Source organism: Thunnus maccoyii, chromosome 17, assembly GCF_910596095.1.
Source record: "Thunnus maccoyii chromosome 17, fThuMac1.1, whole genome shotgun sequence".
NCBI lineage: Eukaryota > Metazoa > Chordata > Actinopteri > Scombriformes > Scombridae > Thunnus > Thunnus maccoyii.
Window position 1 is genome coordinate 9550888 of NC_056549.1, and position 20743 is coordinate 9571630.

The 20743-nt window shown below is 41.2% G+C and overlaps 1 protein-coding gene across 6 annotated transcripts in view; it reads right to left on the minus strand.

The window, feature by feature from the left end:
* The window catches only part of LOC121882010 (neurexin-3b-like), a 392732-nt gene that overhangs the window by 30102 nt on the left and 341887 nt on the right, over positions 1-20743 (minus strand). For all 6 annotated transcript variants that reach the window (XM_042389887.1, XM_042389889.1, XM_042389888.1 and 3 more), the window contains 3 exons: positions 12549-12720; positions 3363-3452; positions 1242-1552 (listed from right to left, as the gene is read on the minus strand). In XM_042389887.1, the coding sequence (XP_042245821.1) occupies positions 1242-1552; positions 3363-3452; positions 12549-12720 (573 nt within the window). The remainder of the gene's footprint in view (positions 1-1241; positions 1553-3362; positions 3453-12548; positions 12721-20743) is intronic.

Here is a 20743-nt window from a genome sequence, read left to right on the forward strand (position 1 = left end):
TTTTTGGCCTGGAAGTTCAAACTCCACATATGAGGGCTTTACACTGGGTCTCTCCGTGTCAACTCTGTCCAAATCACAGGGTATTTAGAGGCTTTCTAACAGCTCTGACTCTGGCCTCCCTACACTTGCAGTGATAGAGACATACAAGTGTCAGCGGTGACATGAAGGGCCATCATCACTGCACGCCAGACAATCTGTTGCTGAGGGGTAGAGGTTGATAACAGTGGTCCCTGTCTGTCGTCTACCAGCCAACCTCTCCTCCAACTCTGTCTCACCCCTGAGGGAGAGTTATTGCTTTAATATGAACAACGAATGGTTCAATTTGTCCTCTGGATGTCAAAGGACTGCTCGGCGTGATTACTTTCTTGGCACGGCGGTGACATTCATTGGCTTGGACTCAGGACGTATTGGAGAAAGGCCTCTGTTAGGCCGGATCGGGTGAGTGACAGATAGAGACGAACAGAGAGAGACAGAGAAAAAGAGAGAAATGTAGAAAAAGAGAGCAGTGGCAATGCCGCCTTTGCACACCTCAATGAACAGCAGCACTTCAATCCTCGATAGAATGAGAAATACAGTATCCTGACCTTGACGGATCAAGCAGGGAAAAAGGTAGCTCGGCTACAATCCACCCGAGCAGAGACACGGAAAAGTCACCAAAAAAAAAAAAAGAGTACTGGAGGACGGACAAGAGGACTTTTGCTTTTTTGACAATTCACTTTGTCGTACTTTTAAACCTGATTATCGAGAAAAGAAAACATTTAGCCCACAGACTCAGGCTGTGTTTGACACAACTTGGACAGTCGATATACAGACACATAACCCCGTGTAAAATGGCAAAATGTTTTTGTATTGATTACACAAACAATGTGTAAATTAGTGAACTTTAGAGGTGCTGGCAGGTGACAGAGTCATGCTAGCTGTTTCCCCTGGTTTCCAGTCTTTATGCTAAACTAAGCTAATTGGCTGTTGGTTCCAGCTACATATTTACCTGTACAAACATGAGAGTGGAACCATTACTCCCCACTAGAAAGTGAATAAGCCCTTTTCCAGAAATGCTTCCCAACTTTTCATTTAAAATATCTTGTTGACTCATTTTTCTACAAACCGGCCTTCATTTGCTTGTGTTTTGTCCATTTGCCTGTGTTTTTGTGCATTAAACGCAAAGAGTGAACATAATTTACTTCAGCATCAAACTCATTCCCTCTTTATTTCTCCTTGCCTCCCAACATCCACCGACTTACCTGAATGGTAGGTGGTGAGCGCTGCTTGCGAGTGGTCGTGGTAGACAGGGTGGTCGTGGTCTCGATAAAGGTGGTGGACATCTCTGGCGGCACGGAGGTGGTGGTGCGTGCTGCGCCTCTGCTGGCCGGCACGTCGCCCACCAGCCTCACGCTGCCGTTCACCTTGATGTTGGCGTGGCCTTCGGCGGCCATGTTGAGGACTTTGAGGCCATTGTAGTAAAGGCCGGAGAGCTGGCCCTGGTAGGGCCGCTTCCGGTCGTTTCCACCGATGGAGATAGTGGCCTGGGTGTTGAAGATTGTCAGCTGTCGGCCTGGCGCAGGAGGGAGGGAAGAGAGCGTTAATATGTTCAGGATGGAAAAACATGATGTAACAAACAGATAAAGCTGTCATAAAAAGGCCTAAATTGTGACATTCACCACCTTTATAAAGTACTACACTTTAACTGCAGCCTATGTGCAGTGATGGAAGACTACAATAGCTAAATAACGTCTGGTAAAACTTTACATATTGCATTGCTGCTTGATTAAAAGACTGTGAATGGAGTAATTTCAATAGTAAAACCTTGTGATGCAACATGCTTTTACATTGAACACAGTAACTTATCAGTTCCCAACAACCCCACCTCTCTGTTCATTTGAAATGACTGCAGCTATATACACTGTTATCTACAGTAGGGAGGCTTTTCCCTTTGATATACAACAAAAAGAACCACTGAAAGAGACTGCTAATGCTGAAAACAACAGACACTATGCAGCTATAGCAGCCTAATCATAAAGAAGAGAACACATGCAAGTGTGAAAAATAGTTGGAAAAATAAGCTGGAACGTGTTGCACAGGCACACTTAATATTCTCTGGACAAAACAGTGGACTCATGCGGTAAAGTGATTAATAAATACGTATACAGGCTTTGGCATATTATGATTAAGTATGAGCAATACACACGCACTGCATGTCATGGTGAATTTCATTAGGATAAGCGTACATATCATTGTCAAAACACACTGCTCATGCATTAATTATGAAATGAAAATACACAAAACTTCCACAATACAGGAATCATAATTGAAAATCTAATTTGTATATTTTACAGACACATAGCACTGCAAGCTTGTTATATTTGAGGCATTTGCACAGTTATAATACATAATACATTGGGCATGGAATGACAGGGACAGGACGTTCATATCACAAGAAGCGAAAATGAAATAGCGCATGTGGAGTCATGCATGCAGCAGTAATGGGATTTTTCAGACCTGTTTGTGTTTTAGCGATTGTTAAAGGGACTTTATAATCAGGTTAAGATGTTTACGTGCAATGACTTTAAACTTTAAATGCAGTTTATAATGATATTATGTTAAGACAATTTATTATGCACCAAAAATAAGGGGTGGGGGGTGGGGAGGGGGAGATTTCTCTTCTCTATCCCCACAAATGCTTTAAACATAAACGAGTTGCTGCATTGATAATCTCAGTATGCTGATTGAAAAGCACAACTCTATCAGGGCGCAGTGCACCTTGGCAGGCTCAATGTGACACTTTGCCGTCAAAAAGGCTCCAATTAGCTCTCCATCACAAAAACAAGTGAGGATTTTATCGTGTGTGATGTGTATAACTCCAATCAGATAAAGTACAGCAGGGAAAAGCACCTGCTGTTTGGAAAGTTTTCAGGGGGATATGCCCACTGATTAGTTTGTTCTCAAACATTGCAGAGGATTTGAGTAAAGGGAGCTAATTCTCCTCTCAAAACAATCGGCCTACTGTTGCAGCATAGATAATGCCTTCTCCTAGTCAATTTTGTACAAAAGATTAAGAGTACTTGATACTTATTGTGGCACTTTTTTTTTAGAAAAAACTCTTTTTCCAGTCCCTTTAACTGGACACCATGATTCAACAAAATCTAAAAAGATGAAGATGACAAAACAGGGATAAAAAAAATGAGGAAAAATAAAATAAAAATAAAGGAAATAACAAAAACTAACAAAAAAACCTGCCTTGTTTTACTTGTTTTTTTTAAAGGGTTTAAGGGATGGTTATTCATTCTCAGAGGTTGAAAGGGAACAAGCCGATGAAATAACAGAAAATAAAAGATAAACATTATAGAAGTTTGATAAAGATTTACCTTTCTCCTGAAGCCAATCTTCTACTGGCCGGGTATATTTGAACGGGATTTTCTTATTTGCCATTTGATAGCGCTCAATGTCGCTGTTGCCTTTAAAGTTTGAAAGTTTAACAAACAGCTTGAAACAGTTGGCAACGGCAACAGACATCACACATTTATACAGTGGTTTATAAAGAGTTTTATCTTTGTTTAGGGATATTTATAAAAGCTTTATGATGATTGTTTTTTCAAGTAGCTTTAGTTTAATTTTTTAATATCATATTTATATAGCACACTCCACATCAAAAATTTAACAAATATCCATGGATTAAAAGCACAAGACATATCCATAGCAGTCATGGAAAAGACAAACTGCATCAATAACCTGCAAGAATAGGTTATATGTCTGGAAAACACAGATAATACATCACAGTCTGCATAACAAGTCCTGTAAAACATTCATCATATTACATAATAAAGACAAAAGGAGGGATATCAAGTGGTTAAAAAGGTAGACCATGCATTAACTGCCTTTCTCCAAAGCAAACTGGAGGTAATTTACGTGCACTAATTCTCCCAATGGACACCACCTGCTTTTACATTTCAAGGGCCAAGGAATGATTTGGTTTAGTAGCTCACTTTGGAGGGAAGGAGCTGTGTAGCTGGTTTGCAGGGAGAAGGGTGTTGGTGGTGGGGGATGGCGGGGGAGGGGGGGTGCGGCGTTAGAGGAGGAACTGGTAATTTGAAGTAGTGCAGACCTATTGGGAGGGAAGTCCCACACTGACACAGATTTGAAGAGGACAATGCATACAAATGAGATCATTACTGACATGGTGGGAGGCCTTTTGGGTAAAAAATGCTACCCCAGCCTCCCTATTCCCCTCTTCTGAGACGGCGGCTAACGTGTTGCAGGTATATGGGAATTAAAGATAATAGGCAGCCTTTTACCGGGAATGTTGTGTGGCATGATAAGATTTCTCCTTGTGTATCTGCCAGGATGCAATATTTTGTCTGACAATCACAGAGGCATACCCTCTGAAAGGCACCGCGTGTCTGTCAACACTGAGAATTGAGATGTACAGCTCTGTCTCAGCAAAATCTTTGAGGTTTGACAAAAGACTGTAAAAGCCTGTATAGAATTATGAATGGCACCGTGATGTCACTCAGTACCCAGGTGGGAAGGTATTTGGAGGAAAGCAGGAACTGGCACACTGTTGTTTATAACACAACTGAAAGGGCAAAGATGCATAATTGTGAGAAAAAAGCCTTCTGAAAATGGGTCAAGTTTGGGTGCTGGAATTCTTCCAGGTGATTGATCTTTGGCGACGTCATGCATACACACACCTATGGCTATCCAGTTGACTGAAGGTGCGACCTTTGCGTTGCTATCCGTAATTGTTTTGGAGAGTTGTGTTTCATACTCTTTGTGGTATTTTGGCTCAGATTTATGCTGCACGCCTGATTTCGAACTGCACTGTTCTCAGCTGGTGATTAAAATTGAACAAAAGGAGCAAACGCGCCGCAATTACATGAAACCACATACTGAATGTTCCAAAGCAGTTAGGTAACTCATAAGAGGGTCTCAATTTCCTTTTCCTCTCTTAAGTCTTGATCTTTCTATCATTCCCTTCTACTTTTCGTATTCAGAGCAAAAAAAAAAACAGCCAAGTGCTCAATTTACAGCCAGCTGGGCAGGAGTATATGGCTGCAAGGGAGCTCAAGGAGCTAAAGGACTGTGTCTGCAGCGTGCCAGCAGGTTAATCAGCTACTAGCAGGACTCCCTCCCCATCCCTTTGATCTCAAGCAGGTTTCAGGTGGCAGCCAAATACACTCTCCTCTGAACAAGGGCCACAGAGGGAGGCATGATGGTCGTATGTGAAACCACAAAACAGACGGAACATTTACGAGTTTGGGCGAGTAGGGTTAAAGGACGGGGTGGAAATGGGAGGAGAGGGGGGGATATTCAGCATCTACAAACTGCAATTTCTCCAACTTCTTTCTAGTTTATGTCTCTTGCTGAACTTCCCAAAGCTGGGAAGTTTTGGGAAGAATCTCATTCTGTTATTTAGCTAGAATGAAAACATGTATGAAACGAAGAGAAGGGGGTATAAGCTTGCTGTGCATTGCTAATGGTGCGGTCTCAGGTATAGCTCTAACGTTGTTCTAGGTGATTAATGAGGTGACAATCCCCCTGTAATGAATACACCACAAGCTAATTGTCCAACTAATGAGAAAAATCTCTCTAGTTTGTCAATTTGATATTCAATTTCTAAAGGTGACTCTAGAATGGATGACCTTGCCAATAAAAGCACTATTGTTTATTATAAAATCACTCTGCCTTCAAGGTTTGTTTTTTTCCTCTTCAAAGTGAAGTGGACAGATATTTCCTCGAAGATTTTTCATCAGCCTTTCAGTACCGCGAAGAGGAAAGTGCAATTGAGGACTATTATGGATTTGATATTTTGTCACTGTCACAGTGCCCATTTTGGTGCAACCTAAAATCTATATTATGGTTTTTGGGTCACATATTGTTCAACCTAGATCCCTATATACTGACTCAATTTTAATAATGTGTTTTATATGCAGACTTTGTTTATTTCAGTTGCTTTCTATCATGGCCAAATTTCCCTTTTCTTGATATTTTATTAATTATTTATTATTTACTATTATTTAATTTAGTCAAACCCATATGAAATAACATGCAAATGTCGTCTTAAAAGTCCTATGAAATGACATTGTTACTTAAGGTAATGTTAAGTGAAGTGCACTACTTGTTTTTCTGTTACAGCCTCACTTGATCTGGTATAACCAGCAGATTATGGTGTTGTAGCTATCTACCATGTATTACTGTGACATTATTTATTGGTCAATGTGTACTGGACTTTCTTTTGCATATTTATTATGTTGTATATATTAATTAAAGATATATTTAGGGTGATGTTTTAACATCTGTCCAGGGACAGACAGATTAAAATTACCCCCCTAAGATAACTCTGCCTCATTTGTTTTTTTTCCTGGTGATCAATAAAGATCGTATCTGTCAAATGAACTAATAAAATAAATATAAAAAAGAAATACATTTACTGACTTTATATCTCTTCCTTGTGCTAGAGTTACACATTTACAACTATCTCTTTATTGTCACTTATTCCCAGAGTTGCTGCTGTTAAGCAGAAGTTATACGAGATCACTTTAAGTGTGTACCAATCGACTGTCAGTTAATTAAAGGCAGTTTAATTTTATAGCACCGGCAGAAAGGAAGGACTTAAAAAATTTAGATGACTTAATTGGTTTTACTTAGTAGTTACACCTACTAGTGCAGCATTAGGTCACCGATGAAGAGGCAATGTTTTCTGAACATTTTTTAGAATCTTTTTCTTGTATTTTTGGGGCATTTTTATGCCTTTATTTGAGAGACATAGTAAAGAGATGACAAGAAACAAAAGTAACCAGCCAGATGTGAACCATGGACATTGCAGGTCATGGTCAGCACCTTAACTCCTAGGCCAACAGGATGATATATAACAACAATATATAACAAAATATTTGTTCCAATACACATTATCTACAACCTGCTTAGGCCTACATTACTGCATAGGATGGCTGTGTTAATTTTTGGCTGTTTTTTTCTATCTATATACAGTTTGTAGCCCTAATACATGCCATTTTTTTCTCCCAGCCAAAACAATGTCTAAATGTTTCCCTTTCGGTGGCAGCTATTCAGTCAACACAAACACTGGCACGGCGACAGTCATCTGCTGGTTTGTCGCCTCGTTCTATTCAGTTTGCTTGCCAGACTAATCTCACTGGGGTTCCATCACAGGGCCAGTGCTGAGAGCGCATCAAAACTGTGAAAATGGCTACCGTGACAGGCTCCTGGCATTCTCTCCATTTGGGGATGATGAGTACATTTGATATACTGTGGCCCTGTCCAAAAATCATCATTCCACAGCTCAACTCCACAGCTAGCTGTTGCAGCCCCTGGTTATGAATATCCTGTACCACCCACCTCCTTTCCAATCTACACTTTACTTTCATCTCTGTCTCTCCTTCTCTCTCTCTGGCTATTTATCTACCCAAGTTTCTTACGATTTTCTCTTTCTCCTCAGCTGTCCACCGATCCTTCATCTGTTCCCCGCTATTCTCTTTCCCTCTGTCTCTCACAATGCAATCAGCCCTCCTTGCTCTTCTTGGCTGAATCGGACCTCTTCAGCCACGGCCACAATTCTGATATCATTTATCTACTTTTCACTCACTCACCATTTCATTTCTCTTCTTCTCTACCTATCTATCTGTCTACATGTCAGCTCTTTGTCAACTTATTCCTGTCACCTACTCCATTAAATGCATCTGTATTCCCTCAGTGACAGCGTTTCTTTTCTATTCACCCGTGTCCCTCTGTTTCTCCTGCTTGCTTTCCCTCTATCCTCCCTTCATTCTCTCTAAGATGTCAGACAAAGCCAGGGAGTAAATTCATCATTTATCTGGTCGCTCTGAAATTTATGGTGTTGAAAGGATGAATTAGACTGGCGACTTCTACACTCAGCTTAGTCTGAGTTCTGAGAGCGACAGAGATTGTGTCTCAGATAGGTCTAATCATGTTTGGCCTTGGGGACGCGTGGGGATTTATCTCGCTCCCGAGGAATTGTTTTGTCTGTATTTCAAGACAAAGATTGGCAGATATATTGAAACGGTGCTACTCATTGTGCCTGTTTCAAGTTGTGGGAGCTGTGTTCGACTTCTGAAAATGAACACAAGGCCATTCTCGTCATGGCCAAACCTCTTGTAGCCACCACAAATGATGGAACACACACACACACACTTTCCCCGAGGCCCAAGGAGAGTAGTTAGGCCAATGGTCACTCATCTGAGACAATGCCTGAACCTCAGCCAGCTCAAGACAAACTGTGATGCACAATATCCGCACTGGCTCGGTCTACTGATTCTTTGATTCAAAGATTCAAACTCACGCAAAAAAGATCATGTAATCCAAAATCAAAGAGTACAGGGATTCAGTGTGTTATATAAGGAAATTAGAACCCTCTCACAAAACAAAGACAAGCCCCTGCAGTAATGTGGGCTACCACAAAATGTACACGGGATTGTAGGAGAGATGCACGGCCCTGATGAACACCGACTGGAAAAGGATGAGAAACATGGATAAAAAGGAATTTGAGGACAAAAAAAGAATGGAGATCTGAGAGGGCACTGTTCAAGGCGGAGAATAATTAGAGAAAAGGAAGAGACAAAACAGTCCAAACACACACACACACACACACACACAGAAACAAACACAAGACACATAAAACATGACAAACACAACGCCCACACACAAACTGAACACACGTACAGTAAGCTGCAGGAGCCTGATGGAAATGCTGCTGTATGGGATCAGTGTGGGTATATTGTTTAATGGAACAATAGGTGTGTGAATCACAGGAGTCCTTTTCTGTATTTTTCCCTAATATTGTCAGCATTAAACCGCACAATTTTTATTTGCAAATCTGTTTTGTGGAATTTGCTGTGGGCACAACAAACCAGGTCTGACTCCAGCCGGCAATCTGAAGGCCACCTCTTTCTCTCTCTCCCAATTAGTTTTGGCTTCTGTGCTGTGAACCTTCAATGAAGGCAAAAAAAGAAAATTTAAAGAAAGTTAAAGGATAATTCATTTTTTTATTATAACTTGGAACTTATTTTTGTAGCATCGGTCATCATTTCTGTCAGTTCTGATGACTCAAAGCTGGGATCTGATTGCTACGACAAATAAACAATAAGAAGTCAATACAATCTGACAGGTTTTAAACAAGCCAACAGTAAACCGTTTGCATCATTCATTCAATTCTGTATTAAATTCAAATTCAAATATTTTCAGTATCTCCAAATCAGGCACTATGTTACGGACATAGTGAGACGTTATTACCCATACTTGCCATAAATTCCTGATTTCAAGCAGTGAGTGTCAACATTTGCTTCACTGACTCTGTTTCTTCTGACTACAAAAGAGAAGCCGAGACAATGACTTGAATAAATAAGAGCTCAGGGAAGATCCGATGTCTCAGGTTCATTGTTTCTCTACACCCGTTATATATTAAATCAATATAAGAAAATGTATAGACTCCATTACTCAATGACAAAATTGTTCGCATCACTTGCCTCAGAATGCAACAAGTGTACCTCTGCTAAAGGGTGGCTGTCACATCTTTTTAGGTATCACTTAACTTTATACAGTTTTTGAATTTGTAATAATTTAATGGTTCTCAAAAGCCCACTTAAGAGACATTCTGCCCAAACCCAACACACAGAATAGATCTGAGAAAAAATTGAGGCCTTTTTTTGGCTCAATGTAGTATTACTCCACATTCATAATATATACATACCTGGCATTATTAGGGCCTCACACCTGTGTGGCTATATGGTATTCAACATGACCCACAGTACTTGTTTGTGTCATCTACCCCTAGGCTCTTGAGATGTACAGAAAGCACTGTGATAACCTCTTAAATGATGGTTTAGTTATGTTATCCTTTCAGCTATCTGTCAGCTTTTTTATGACTTTTCTTCTATCTAGTTTCATTTTTTTTCCTTTTATGTGTTTTTTCAATATATTTTGAAATTGCTGAATTAAAAAGCAGGCAAACAGTTTAGCCAGATTATCTAAAGCACTTCATCTGAAGGTAAGAACAAAATCGAGCACGCCTGAAATGTCGGTAATAATCTCCCATTGGACAAGGAAACTGTGTGCCATCAACTGCAATAAGTACAGGAGGTTGAACTGGAAAGTTGTTCTGCAAACTGTGATAAATGATATAGTTTGGGTTATAATTTAGTTAGATTTATTGTTGTTTTATCCTCCAAATAAATTGAGCTAACCTGTAGGTTTGTTTAAAACCTATATAATCATGTTTCTTGCCCGGTGTTGCCACAGTTCCAGCTCTCAGCAATGAATTTGGTGATGTTATTTTGACTGTTAGAAACAATGGCGAATTCTATATATATATAAAAAAGAGCCAAGTTGTAATAAAACACACACGCACGATGTTATAAAAATCTCCTACTGCCATATAAAGCAGATCCAAACGATTGTATACTTGGGTGGGCCAACTTTGCAAACACCGCTGTTGAGATGTCCAATTTTCACGCCCCAGGCTGTTTTGCAAGCAGCTTTGACTGACAAGCAATCCACCACCACCTTTGTCCTCACCTATTCCCTACCAGGGAGAGAGGGCATGCCCAGTAACAGTTTATTGAACGGCCTGAGAGCCTTTCGGCGGCTTCTGCCTTCAAGTTAAGCATTAGGAGAGTGAGAAAGCAGTCGATGAGTCTGCACCCTAACATGTAATTACTCATGAGATGACAACACCCTTACAAGGGAGGGAGGGGGAAAAAAATCAATCATCGTTGAATTACTATCACTGAGTGTCCTGCAAATTACCTGTGCAGAAGAGAAAAAGAAATCACCAAGCATTTGATCCTCTAACTTCAACTCCATTCCAAGACAATGGCAGACGGACAGAAAAGGGAACAAACCTCAATAGGATCACTTGGAAGGAATCCAAGGCTAAAAAGTCTCTATGTTGTGCACTGTTTAAACCGAGAGGCAAACCAAACAACCATTTAGCAGTGATTTCTGAATGGATGTTGGCTGTGGCTCATTGATATTGACAGATGTATTGATAGAAGGTTGAGAAAACAGCCATTGAATGCTGATGCAGAAGGCAGTTTGAGATAATTGCGAAGGCGGTAGGGGTTGAATTGCTATCTGAAATTACTGCCCATTAAAGATGGAGCATAATTGAATTATTGTGTAATACAAGGCCCGAGATCTGAGGGAGCCTGACAAAAATGACCTCTGTGCAATGATGCAGTCACATTTGTCCGATCAGGTGTATACCTTCAATGAATGTTTTCCCACATGTGAGTGTGACTGTGTATGTGACCGAGACATCACCGGCGTGTGTATGTGTGCGACATGTAATGGAGTTTCTCAGTATTTTTCCAGCATTAGTGTGGCTGAAACGCAGTTATGAAACCCGTCTAACTTTATCCGGTTAAAGAAAAGCGAAAGAAAGCCAACGGCAAAAGAAAGCCAGAGACAGAAAAGATTAACATCACCTGTGCTGGCATTGAACCAAACCAAAACAGCGTGCCAGGTCACGCCAGGAGAGGATGCTGCCCTGTCCTTGGTGGAGGCATGCAACTAGAAGCATGCTGTAGGGCTGCTGAGACATAGGGCTGAGAAGTGAAAGGGATCAACTGCTATTTGTTTGCTCTTACCATTGATTAGCATCAGCATTTTTTGCACTGTTTTTCTTTTTTTTTTCCTGGAGCATGGAAAAAGCCTATTTTAGCTAGAGAAGGACAGTTATTCTTGGACACGTTCCTGTTCACGTTAGCTCCACATATGGTAATGTAAAACTATTTAATCTTCAGCATTGTCTATTTATTCTACATCTGTTTTGTGCTTGCTGGCATGAAGACACAGATATCAAAAACCAGGAGAGCCAACTCAATTTAATGGACTGGTAAGTAGAAGCTGGAGTGGATTTTTGCTTCCTTCCCTCTCTCTCTCACTCTTTCCCTCACTCTCTCACCCAGCTAGCTGAGCGGCACATCTCTGTTCCAAATGAAGGGAGTGCCTGAGCCTCCAAATGGAGTGGGCTCTGTTTGATGACCCTATTTGTATTCTGCTGCTGTGCTGCTTCTACTGACCTGAGAATGAGAGATACAGGCAGGCGGCAGCTTTATCTGGCCAACAGGCCACCCTTGGTTTCTGCTTCTATACTCTCCTTGCTTGCCCACCAACCAAATGCCTCTTGGAGCCTTTCAATCCCTTTCCCTGAAAAGAACTAGCCAGATGTTGCACAGTTAATACCTCTTGCAAGACAAAAGATTCTAGCTTGGTGTGCTTTTCTCCTGTGGAGTCAGGTGTGAGGGCATGAAAGGAGGGGAGTTTTTGAAGCTTGATTCGCCACAAGAGCATAGCGTGTGCCAGCTAATGTGACTGTATGCCTTTTAGTTTGCTCCCAGGATCTGAGATGCTTAACTCAGAGCAACAGGAAAAAGGTAGTCTGTCTGTATAAGCTCTATTTGTCTTCTTGTTGGTGCCCTTGGATTAAACAAGTAGGTGGTGTCCAGTGGTTTTAAAACTCTAATTTTACTCTAATTCCTTAAGAAGTTTATCAGACACAGGATGGAGAATGGCAGTACCTGTGGGAAAGTGCTCGTTGACTGGCCAGTTGTCCACCTGCAAGGTGGCGTTGCCTCCGTTCCTGGTGAATCGAACCAAATGGTATTTACCATCGTTTACTGCTGTGTTCATCTCCTTAACACTGATGTCCACTGTCCCAATGTTGAAAGTCACACCTACTTTCCCTTGCTCCTGGAAAAGACACAAATAGAAGAAGAACAGCAATGTGTTAGAACAAACCTTTATATTTATATGTTATTATATACAGCACTTCACTGAACTGGCAACTGCCATACAATGGCAAAGTGAGCACTACTTCTCAGTAAGTGTAAGTCATATCAAATCTGTCATGATTGTCAAAACTAGATGAATTTGAAAATTTGAACGGCTACTGTACCAAGATTCCACCTATTGTTGTGCAGTAATGAATTAATTATACGATAAACTAACTGTAAAAAGTTCAATAAAGCGACTTGGATGAATGCTCTCGGCTGGTGCTAATGGTGAACTACTCAGAGAACCTGAGGACGCTAGTGCGCTACGCTTCATTATACCACTGTAATGTGATGAAAATAGGCTGCCAGCAGAGATTGTAATGATGAGTAATGCTCCGTGCAGCCTGTCGCTGCGAAACTGGCAGGACAGATGCCTTTTCTGCTGTGGTCCTTACAAACTGTAGGAATACCATATGTTTTGTTTAGCTCCTACTGCTAAACCCGATATACCATGTCCATAAATCGTGATCCCTCCCCATCATTCCCTGACTCCACTCCCCTCGACCCCACTAATTTTCATGAGCTGCCAGTGTGTTTTATTGTGACTGCTTGCGTATTCATGGGCATGTAGGCGTTACAAGCAAAAGGTTTTAGAGCGGAGGCAGGGCTTGAGTGAGCAGTGATGGGGAAGGGCTGTGTTTTCTGTGTCATTTGTTTTAATCCCCCACAGGGAATCTCTCAGTGTAATTACCTACTTTAGAAGCCTGGAGCAGAGGGACCGTTTCTAATAACAAAACCAAAATTAGGAAGGCTTGCACAGAGGGCAGACACATATTGTTAATTGATCAACAGAGACACTGGCCCTGCGTGGTTATCTGTTACTATACAGACCTTGATAATGTCGAGATGAACTTGACAGCACTCGTAGGCATGAAAGCATTGTAAGATTTGCAGCAACTTAAATGACATTTAACATTTAAACCTGCTGACCTCTATTCAATGTTTAATACTGTAGAAGAGCTTTTAATAAGGCCAGCCTATGCTTAACTGAGTCCATCATGCTTTTATGTTTTACTCAAATATAGTTAAAGAATATAATATTAGAATACTGAACCACAAATTATTACAGCAAGCTGCAGTGCACAGTGATAAATGAAGTGTGTCATTTTATTGGTACTGGCATGGCCTTAGACTTTTAGTTTTGTTCTCTGGCAATACATTTTTGCTGACTTAGTTTACTCTGCATCTTTCCTGTATGTATACAAAGGGAAAATAAGTACACATGAGATCAATAAGGAACAAATATTAGCTTTTAAATCAAGTTTGTTCCTACCTTTCTACTCCTTAAGTGGAACACCTAGAAAACCTTGGAGGACACCACACAGCTCTCTTTTCATTTCTCTAAATTAGGATCCCCTTTTTGTTGCTTAGCATCTTCCTAAAGTGCAAGGGGGCAGGAGTATATTCTTGTCTTGATTTAAGGTACGGTGTATCCGAGTTGTCCAGAGCATGCACTAAAATGACTTTGTGTGCATGGTAACCCGGCAGTGACTGTAGTTTCCTAGACAAGTCCTTTTAACTGCCAAGGCGGTATGAGGATCTGCACTGTATTCAATGCCTTACTTGTACTTACAGTTAAAACATTCTTTGTCTATTCATGAAAAGAGATACGGCACAGCATTACAGTGTGCCGAGTCCATAATGCAAGGAACGACAGAGAAGCTCTCCTCTGTGACAATCTCCAGCTTGCCTAATAATGGAAAAAGAATGTCACCAAAGACATGAGAAAGCCATCTCCTAAAAGCCGTGGTAGGGCTCAGAGTGGGAGTCAGACGAGCAGAATATCTAAATGCGCACTTAATGTCTCAGTCAGAGAGCCTGTAAATGGGCTGTTAATTTAAGTAGCTGTCATTAAAACTTAGAGCAACAGACAAATGCATACAATAAAAGCGCGTGTGCACAAGTGAACGGGCACGCATGCAAATACACGTTAATCCTTGCACCTAGACAGGCTAAGTAAGCGCACACACACACACAAATATGTTGATGATTTAATGTGACAAGGTGATGTTCAGTGTGTGTGTTGTACCGTGAAAAATACTACTAAAGCATCCTGGCCCTCCTGACTAATGACAGGACCTTTCCCCGGTACGAAAAAACAACATGTCTGACGGCCTGAGCGCATACAAAGCACATACAGACACATCAGTACTAGTACATCCACTGTGACCTTCAGAGGCTCTGGCAGCCCCGGCTCTCCTGTGTAGTCGCATCAAAGCCACATCACCGACCCACTAATACCTACAAACAAAGACAGATCGTCACCCCCCTGGCCCTGGTACAAACAAACAACAAAACACAACAATTGTACACCCCTGTAACCGTTGCTGGGTGCCTCCAGGCTGTGTGCAGAGAGGGGAACTGTGTGTGGTAGTGCTACGCAATGGCAAAGCTCCCTCTCTCTTCCCTTTTTTCCTCTGCATTACCCCTGTTGTCCGGCTCACTCCCGCCTCCGCCACCCACCTGCCTGCCCACCCCCGCGCTGCAGCAATATTTGATTGACAGATCCAATTACGTTTTTTATTGGCCTGTCGCTCGCGAGGCGGGAAGGCACTTCATTGTCTCCTGAGCAAAGGGGAAAAAATGGCTATTGTTCTCTTAGTGGAAAAGATGATGGCCACTATTCCAGGCGTAAACAAATGATGCGCGGAGAATCACTTCCAAACTCACACACTTGAATGCAAACAGACACCGAAATACACACACACACACACACACACAAAGTCGTAGAGCGTAACCTTGCGCTAAAGAATCTTTGTTTCAGTTGCGTCACATGGCAAAAAATACAAAACAGTGTCCAAACATTCAATCAGTTAAGCGCTAACTCTCAAAGCAAACACTCTAAATATGAAATTGCAGTAGGGAAAGTGGTAATTTACTGGTATGATGTGCTAAAGCCCTTTTATAGTCTAACATGCCCCCACACTCTCTATTTAATGCCAATCACAAGCACCGACTGTTTTACTGCAATAGGAATAGAATAAGATTATGCTGGCAGTTTGTTTGTGTGTCACTTAAGTGTACAGTATGTGTGGGCATGTTGTGCTCACGCTCTGTGTAACTAAGACTGATAAATGTAATTCCAGCTAGCAACCCCCCTCCACCCCCCCTCACCCCTCTTCTCCAGTGCTGCAAGCTGGCCCGGGCTTGGCACGAGGAGCTCCAGTGGTCCCACGTGACCCGGCGCACACTGACATCAGTAATCAGGCCTGCTGCAATCCAATTCAGGGCCGATCAATGCCTCCAACACATGGAGCGCCGCGGGCAGAGTGAAAGAGAGAGAATCACTCAGAAAGCAGTGGTGGGCGATCCTGCAGACAGCCATCACAGCCCTCAGCAGACAGCTGCTGTACAGGGGACAGGCTGCTCACAATAGACACCATCCCCACCTCGCTGAATGGTCATTCTGCTAAGCCACAGGCCCAGACAGATACATACATCTGAAAGCCATTTTATAGAGGTGAGATTGGTAGAATTAGCACATTTAGCTCTGCTGGGAAGGGAAAAAAGCTGACAATAGAGGTATGGATATAGAGAAAAAAATGGATACATTTATGTGGTTGTGTGCCAGATATCCTCTGTAAGAATATGCATTGAAAGCACTTTAAGGTCAGAGAATGTTATTAAAGTGGGAGTTTTTCCCCCCACAAAGGTATTGCATTGCAATCAAACCTTGATTGAAATCTGGTACGAGCAAAGAGTAGTTGTAGTGGGATGAGTCCAGTGGATCTATATTAAGTCTCAGTTGGGAGGGAAGAAGATCTGATAGCAAGAATGTGAACATGTCCCATGGTGGGAGTTTAAGTTACATATCCATCCTTTCATCTGACATCAGCGCTCAAGTTAGCTTTTGCGGTCAGGGGCCATCAAAACTGGATCATGGAAGCAGTGGAAGTAGAATCAATAGACTGGAGAAGCTAAGACAACGTGAGACGCGGTGGATTGATGCACCTGGCCTTCACAGTGCCAAAGCCATTTATCGTCAGTAATTGACAGAGATAACTCATAGACGGTGCAGTGATTTGTAGCTGTCTGTTCTTATGCGCATCAGGTTCTAGAGTAAGAAATTTGCTAAAGGGTAGGATGTTAGAGGCTGTTGAGAAGAGGTTTGTGTGCGCTGGCCTTTAGTGAGAGTAATTTCTTCTTGAACAGAATGTACTGACAACTCGACAGGCCCTGGGCTACACGAGAGCCTGGCATATTTGTTGCGGTCTTGAAATTGTGTAACACAGTTGGTGAGATTGAAAGCCTTAATTACAGAAAGAATGTCACTCTTTGAATCAATGAATTACATGGATCACTGTTACAAACAAATATACAACGTGTACTTCCAAACAAGTTGTGGATTTCTGGATAAAACATTTGAGGACTGAAAATGTGAGAATACCTCTTTTGGTATCTAGCAATTCAAAATGTTTTTGTTTAATTTGTCCAGGTTTTAACATAGAAGATCTGTCTCTGAGATTACTGTCTCAACCCCAATTTGATGGCAGATCAAATTTAAAGAATAAGGCTAATACAACGCTTGAAAACCAAAACCAACAATGTACTGATTGAATTAAGTATGTATGTGTATCCAAAGCCTGATATACTGTTGCTTATTCTTCTGTGCTATAATGACATCCACTGTTGTCCAAATACTATTAAAAACACACCATTGCACTGGGTGACATGTTTCTTCAATAACACACACAGTGGCACTGTAGTTCATTTTGAGTCAATCTGACGTACACAGTCTTGCTGGTGTAAATACTCACTAGAGGACCAAATGTGTAATGATCCACTGCAGGAAAATAGTCCCCAGCAAACGCACTATTTACTCCGGTCTGAGTAAAAACTAACGTTGCTAAAAAACTACAGTGTCCAACTGAGGTTATTAAAAAAACCAAAACGTTGGCAATTGGCATGGAGTTGAGTGGAACAGACAGGTCAGGGATGTCAGGAGGTACTGGACAAATGCATTGTTTTTTGTTGACCATAAGACAAAACATACATAACACATACATAAGCATTACATAATGCAGAATTATATAATACAGAATTACATAAGAATTATCTTTTAACTTGAGGTGCTTACAGAATTGAATTATTTCTTTAAATTCAATAGCTATGTGTCTCACTAGGCCTCTACCAAATTCATATTACTTCAGGTTTTGAGGATGTATTGTGTTCACACTGGAAAAGTGACAAAATAAAGTATACTCGAAGCAGCTGAAATGCATATTAAATTTGGCCGATTCTTGAGTGGGCTGTTAATGTGCACTGTTCTCTCATAAAGTACATGGAAGAGCTGCTCATAGCTGGAAAATCATTGGTGGTAGTTAGACGGCTCCATAAAAATCTTGGAAAACAAAACAAAATGTATCAAATTTTAGGGAGAATATGTTGGAGTTGATTCATAAAGTTTAATTGGCAGTGATATTACAAAGTCCAACACTATCAGCACCTATTGTATCCTTTCCTATCTTGTCCACAGTATAAATGTACTAACCTTTAAAACTGTACATTATGACAAATAGTGTGTAGTATATACTGTGCATAATTAGGATGTAGTATGGATTTAGTGTTACTCTGGAGGAGGTTTCATAGGGATCATTTCTTTGGTAGAAAGCAGTTCCAACAAAAACCATCCACACTGAGGTCTGTGGATTATCCAGAGTCACCACAGCATTGATTCTGGAAAAAAAGCTGTGTATTTTTTTATTTGTAAGTGGTAAATACTGAGAGCACCACAAATTAAATTCTGTTCACCTCGATGTTATTGGTTTGGAGGCAGAAATCTCTGAGACAAATATCTCTAAAATGTGGGTAAATAAAACCACAACTATTCTCATGGCTAGAAACCACAAGAGGTAAGTGAGAAAATATGTTTTGTCAATTTAGGTGAACTGACTAATTAGGCTTTGGAGACATTAAAGTTTATAATGTAGGTGTTGAACAAAGATGGAAGGGAGTGAAATACATTTTTTTTAATGACATGAATAAAGCACAATTTGATATACGTGCAGCCACTCATAGCGGTGATGCAGAAGTCGTGCTGCCGGCAGACGAGGACCATAAAAAGGTGCTCGTTTTTGGAAAGATATACTCTACAATGAGACTGAATAAAACACAGCAGATATGGTTTTACTTATATAAAAGAAGTAAAAGCTGCAGGGTTCACGGTTCCTGGCTTTGCACAGTGACAGTCTTAATGCACTATTCAAATAAACATTCCTCTGAAAACTGTGAAATTCCATTAATCATTAATTGGCTCAAACGTTCATTCAGACATTCATAATCGGCTGCAGAGCTGTTGTGAGAGGCGATGTGGGAGGATACAAGGCGCAGAGGCCTGGTGCCTCTGAAATATTGATCACACCTAAAAGAACCCAGAGGTCTAACACAGGCTATATTTCACACCTGAGAGAGCCAGGAACAGCTTCATCGAATCGACAGGAACAAAATGGCTTCCGCCTCGCTTTACTTAGTGCTACTGTAGGTAATTGCTGGGCTAATATCAGTGAGTCCATTAGCCAGTTTGTTAATGCCCAGGAGTGCCAGCCAGTGTTAGCCCAGACTGAAGAGGAAGAGTCACTGCATTTTTAATACAAACACAAGCAGCAGCGTTGCCGGAGAAGGTAATGGCTTTGACTCTTACGCTCGGGCTCAATGTCAAACTCTGAGCCTCGCTCTTTGATCCTCTGCCGCAGAATATGAATCGCGCAGGGTCAGCCTTATCAATTATTTACACCCATCTTTCTCTATTTCCTGTTTGTCCGCTCTTGTGGCTGTAACTTGCCCTGACACTAATGGCGGACGGCCTGGTGAAAACATTTATCAATGTTACCGCAGAGTCCTCTCCGGCTCTATACTATCACTTTCAGCCTTTTGGAACTTAGAGTACTGACACTGCACTGATCCTAATCATCACTACCATACTTTACTGCGTGCGTCTTGGCTGCATCGCCTTGGTAAAGTCACCGTCCCTGAAAATAACCCTTGGTTGCTGCGTCTTGTACCGCCAATGAAACTGTGACTAATTTTAAGTTATGCAATATTTTCAATTATCATATTTTAAATTAAGCATACTTTTACTCAGGCCATGAGGATGTCCTCTGTATCCCCAATATCGTCTAGTACATTATACTCTGCACCGCCCTGCACTTTTGCATATTTGCAATTGAACATAAACCAAATATTATTGTATAGTTTGCCTTACAACTGTGATTTATGTACATTTTTATATACTTGAATTTTCATCTTTGAATTTTATATTCTTCTTTGCACACTATCCTTTTTTAGCAGAGTATGCCAACCTGCATTTCATTGCACATACCTGTATTGTATGAACATGTGATGAATAAAAGCTTTAAAAGGTTGAATGTTCAACATTAAATATTGCCATGTTTATAGAGAGCGGATCCATTCAAAGGTGAGATAATTATAATGCATTCTGCTTAATTACAAGCTTGCTGAACCACAGGAGCGTGGTAAAACTTCAGCCATGAATTTTCATCTGCCTGACCTGCTGCTTCACTACTTCATTCACACCATTACATACAACTGCAGGTTGCTCCGGCCATCAAAAACATGTAATCAGGGCAGAATCAAAAGCTCTGTGCCTCACACACACACACAAACATGCACACACGCACGCACACACATGCATACTCTCTATTACTGAGGCCATGTTCATACTCAACTTGGACTGATGTTTTGCAGCAGCTGTTAAAAAGGTGCTGGGCATAAATCTTAAGTTTGATTTCATTTAATCAGTGTAAATTCAAATTTGATTTCATTTACTCAGTGCAGCTCTGCTCCAGCGTCCATCAAGGAAAAAGCAGGTTTTGTGTGACCTCACACTGTGCCGTGGTGGGCCACATGGTCCCTGCGTGCCAGGGGGCTCATTTAGAAAAAAAAAGAGTCAGTGAATGGGATTTGTGCTAGATGGAATAATA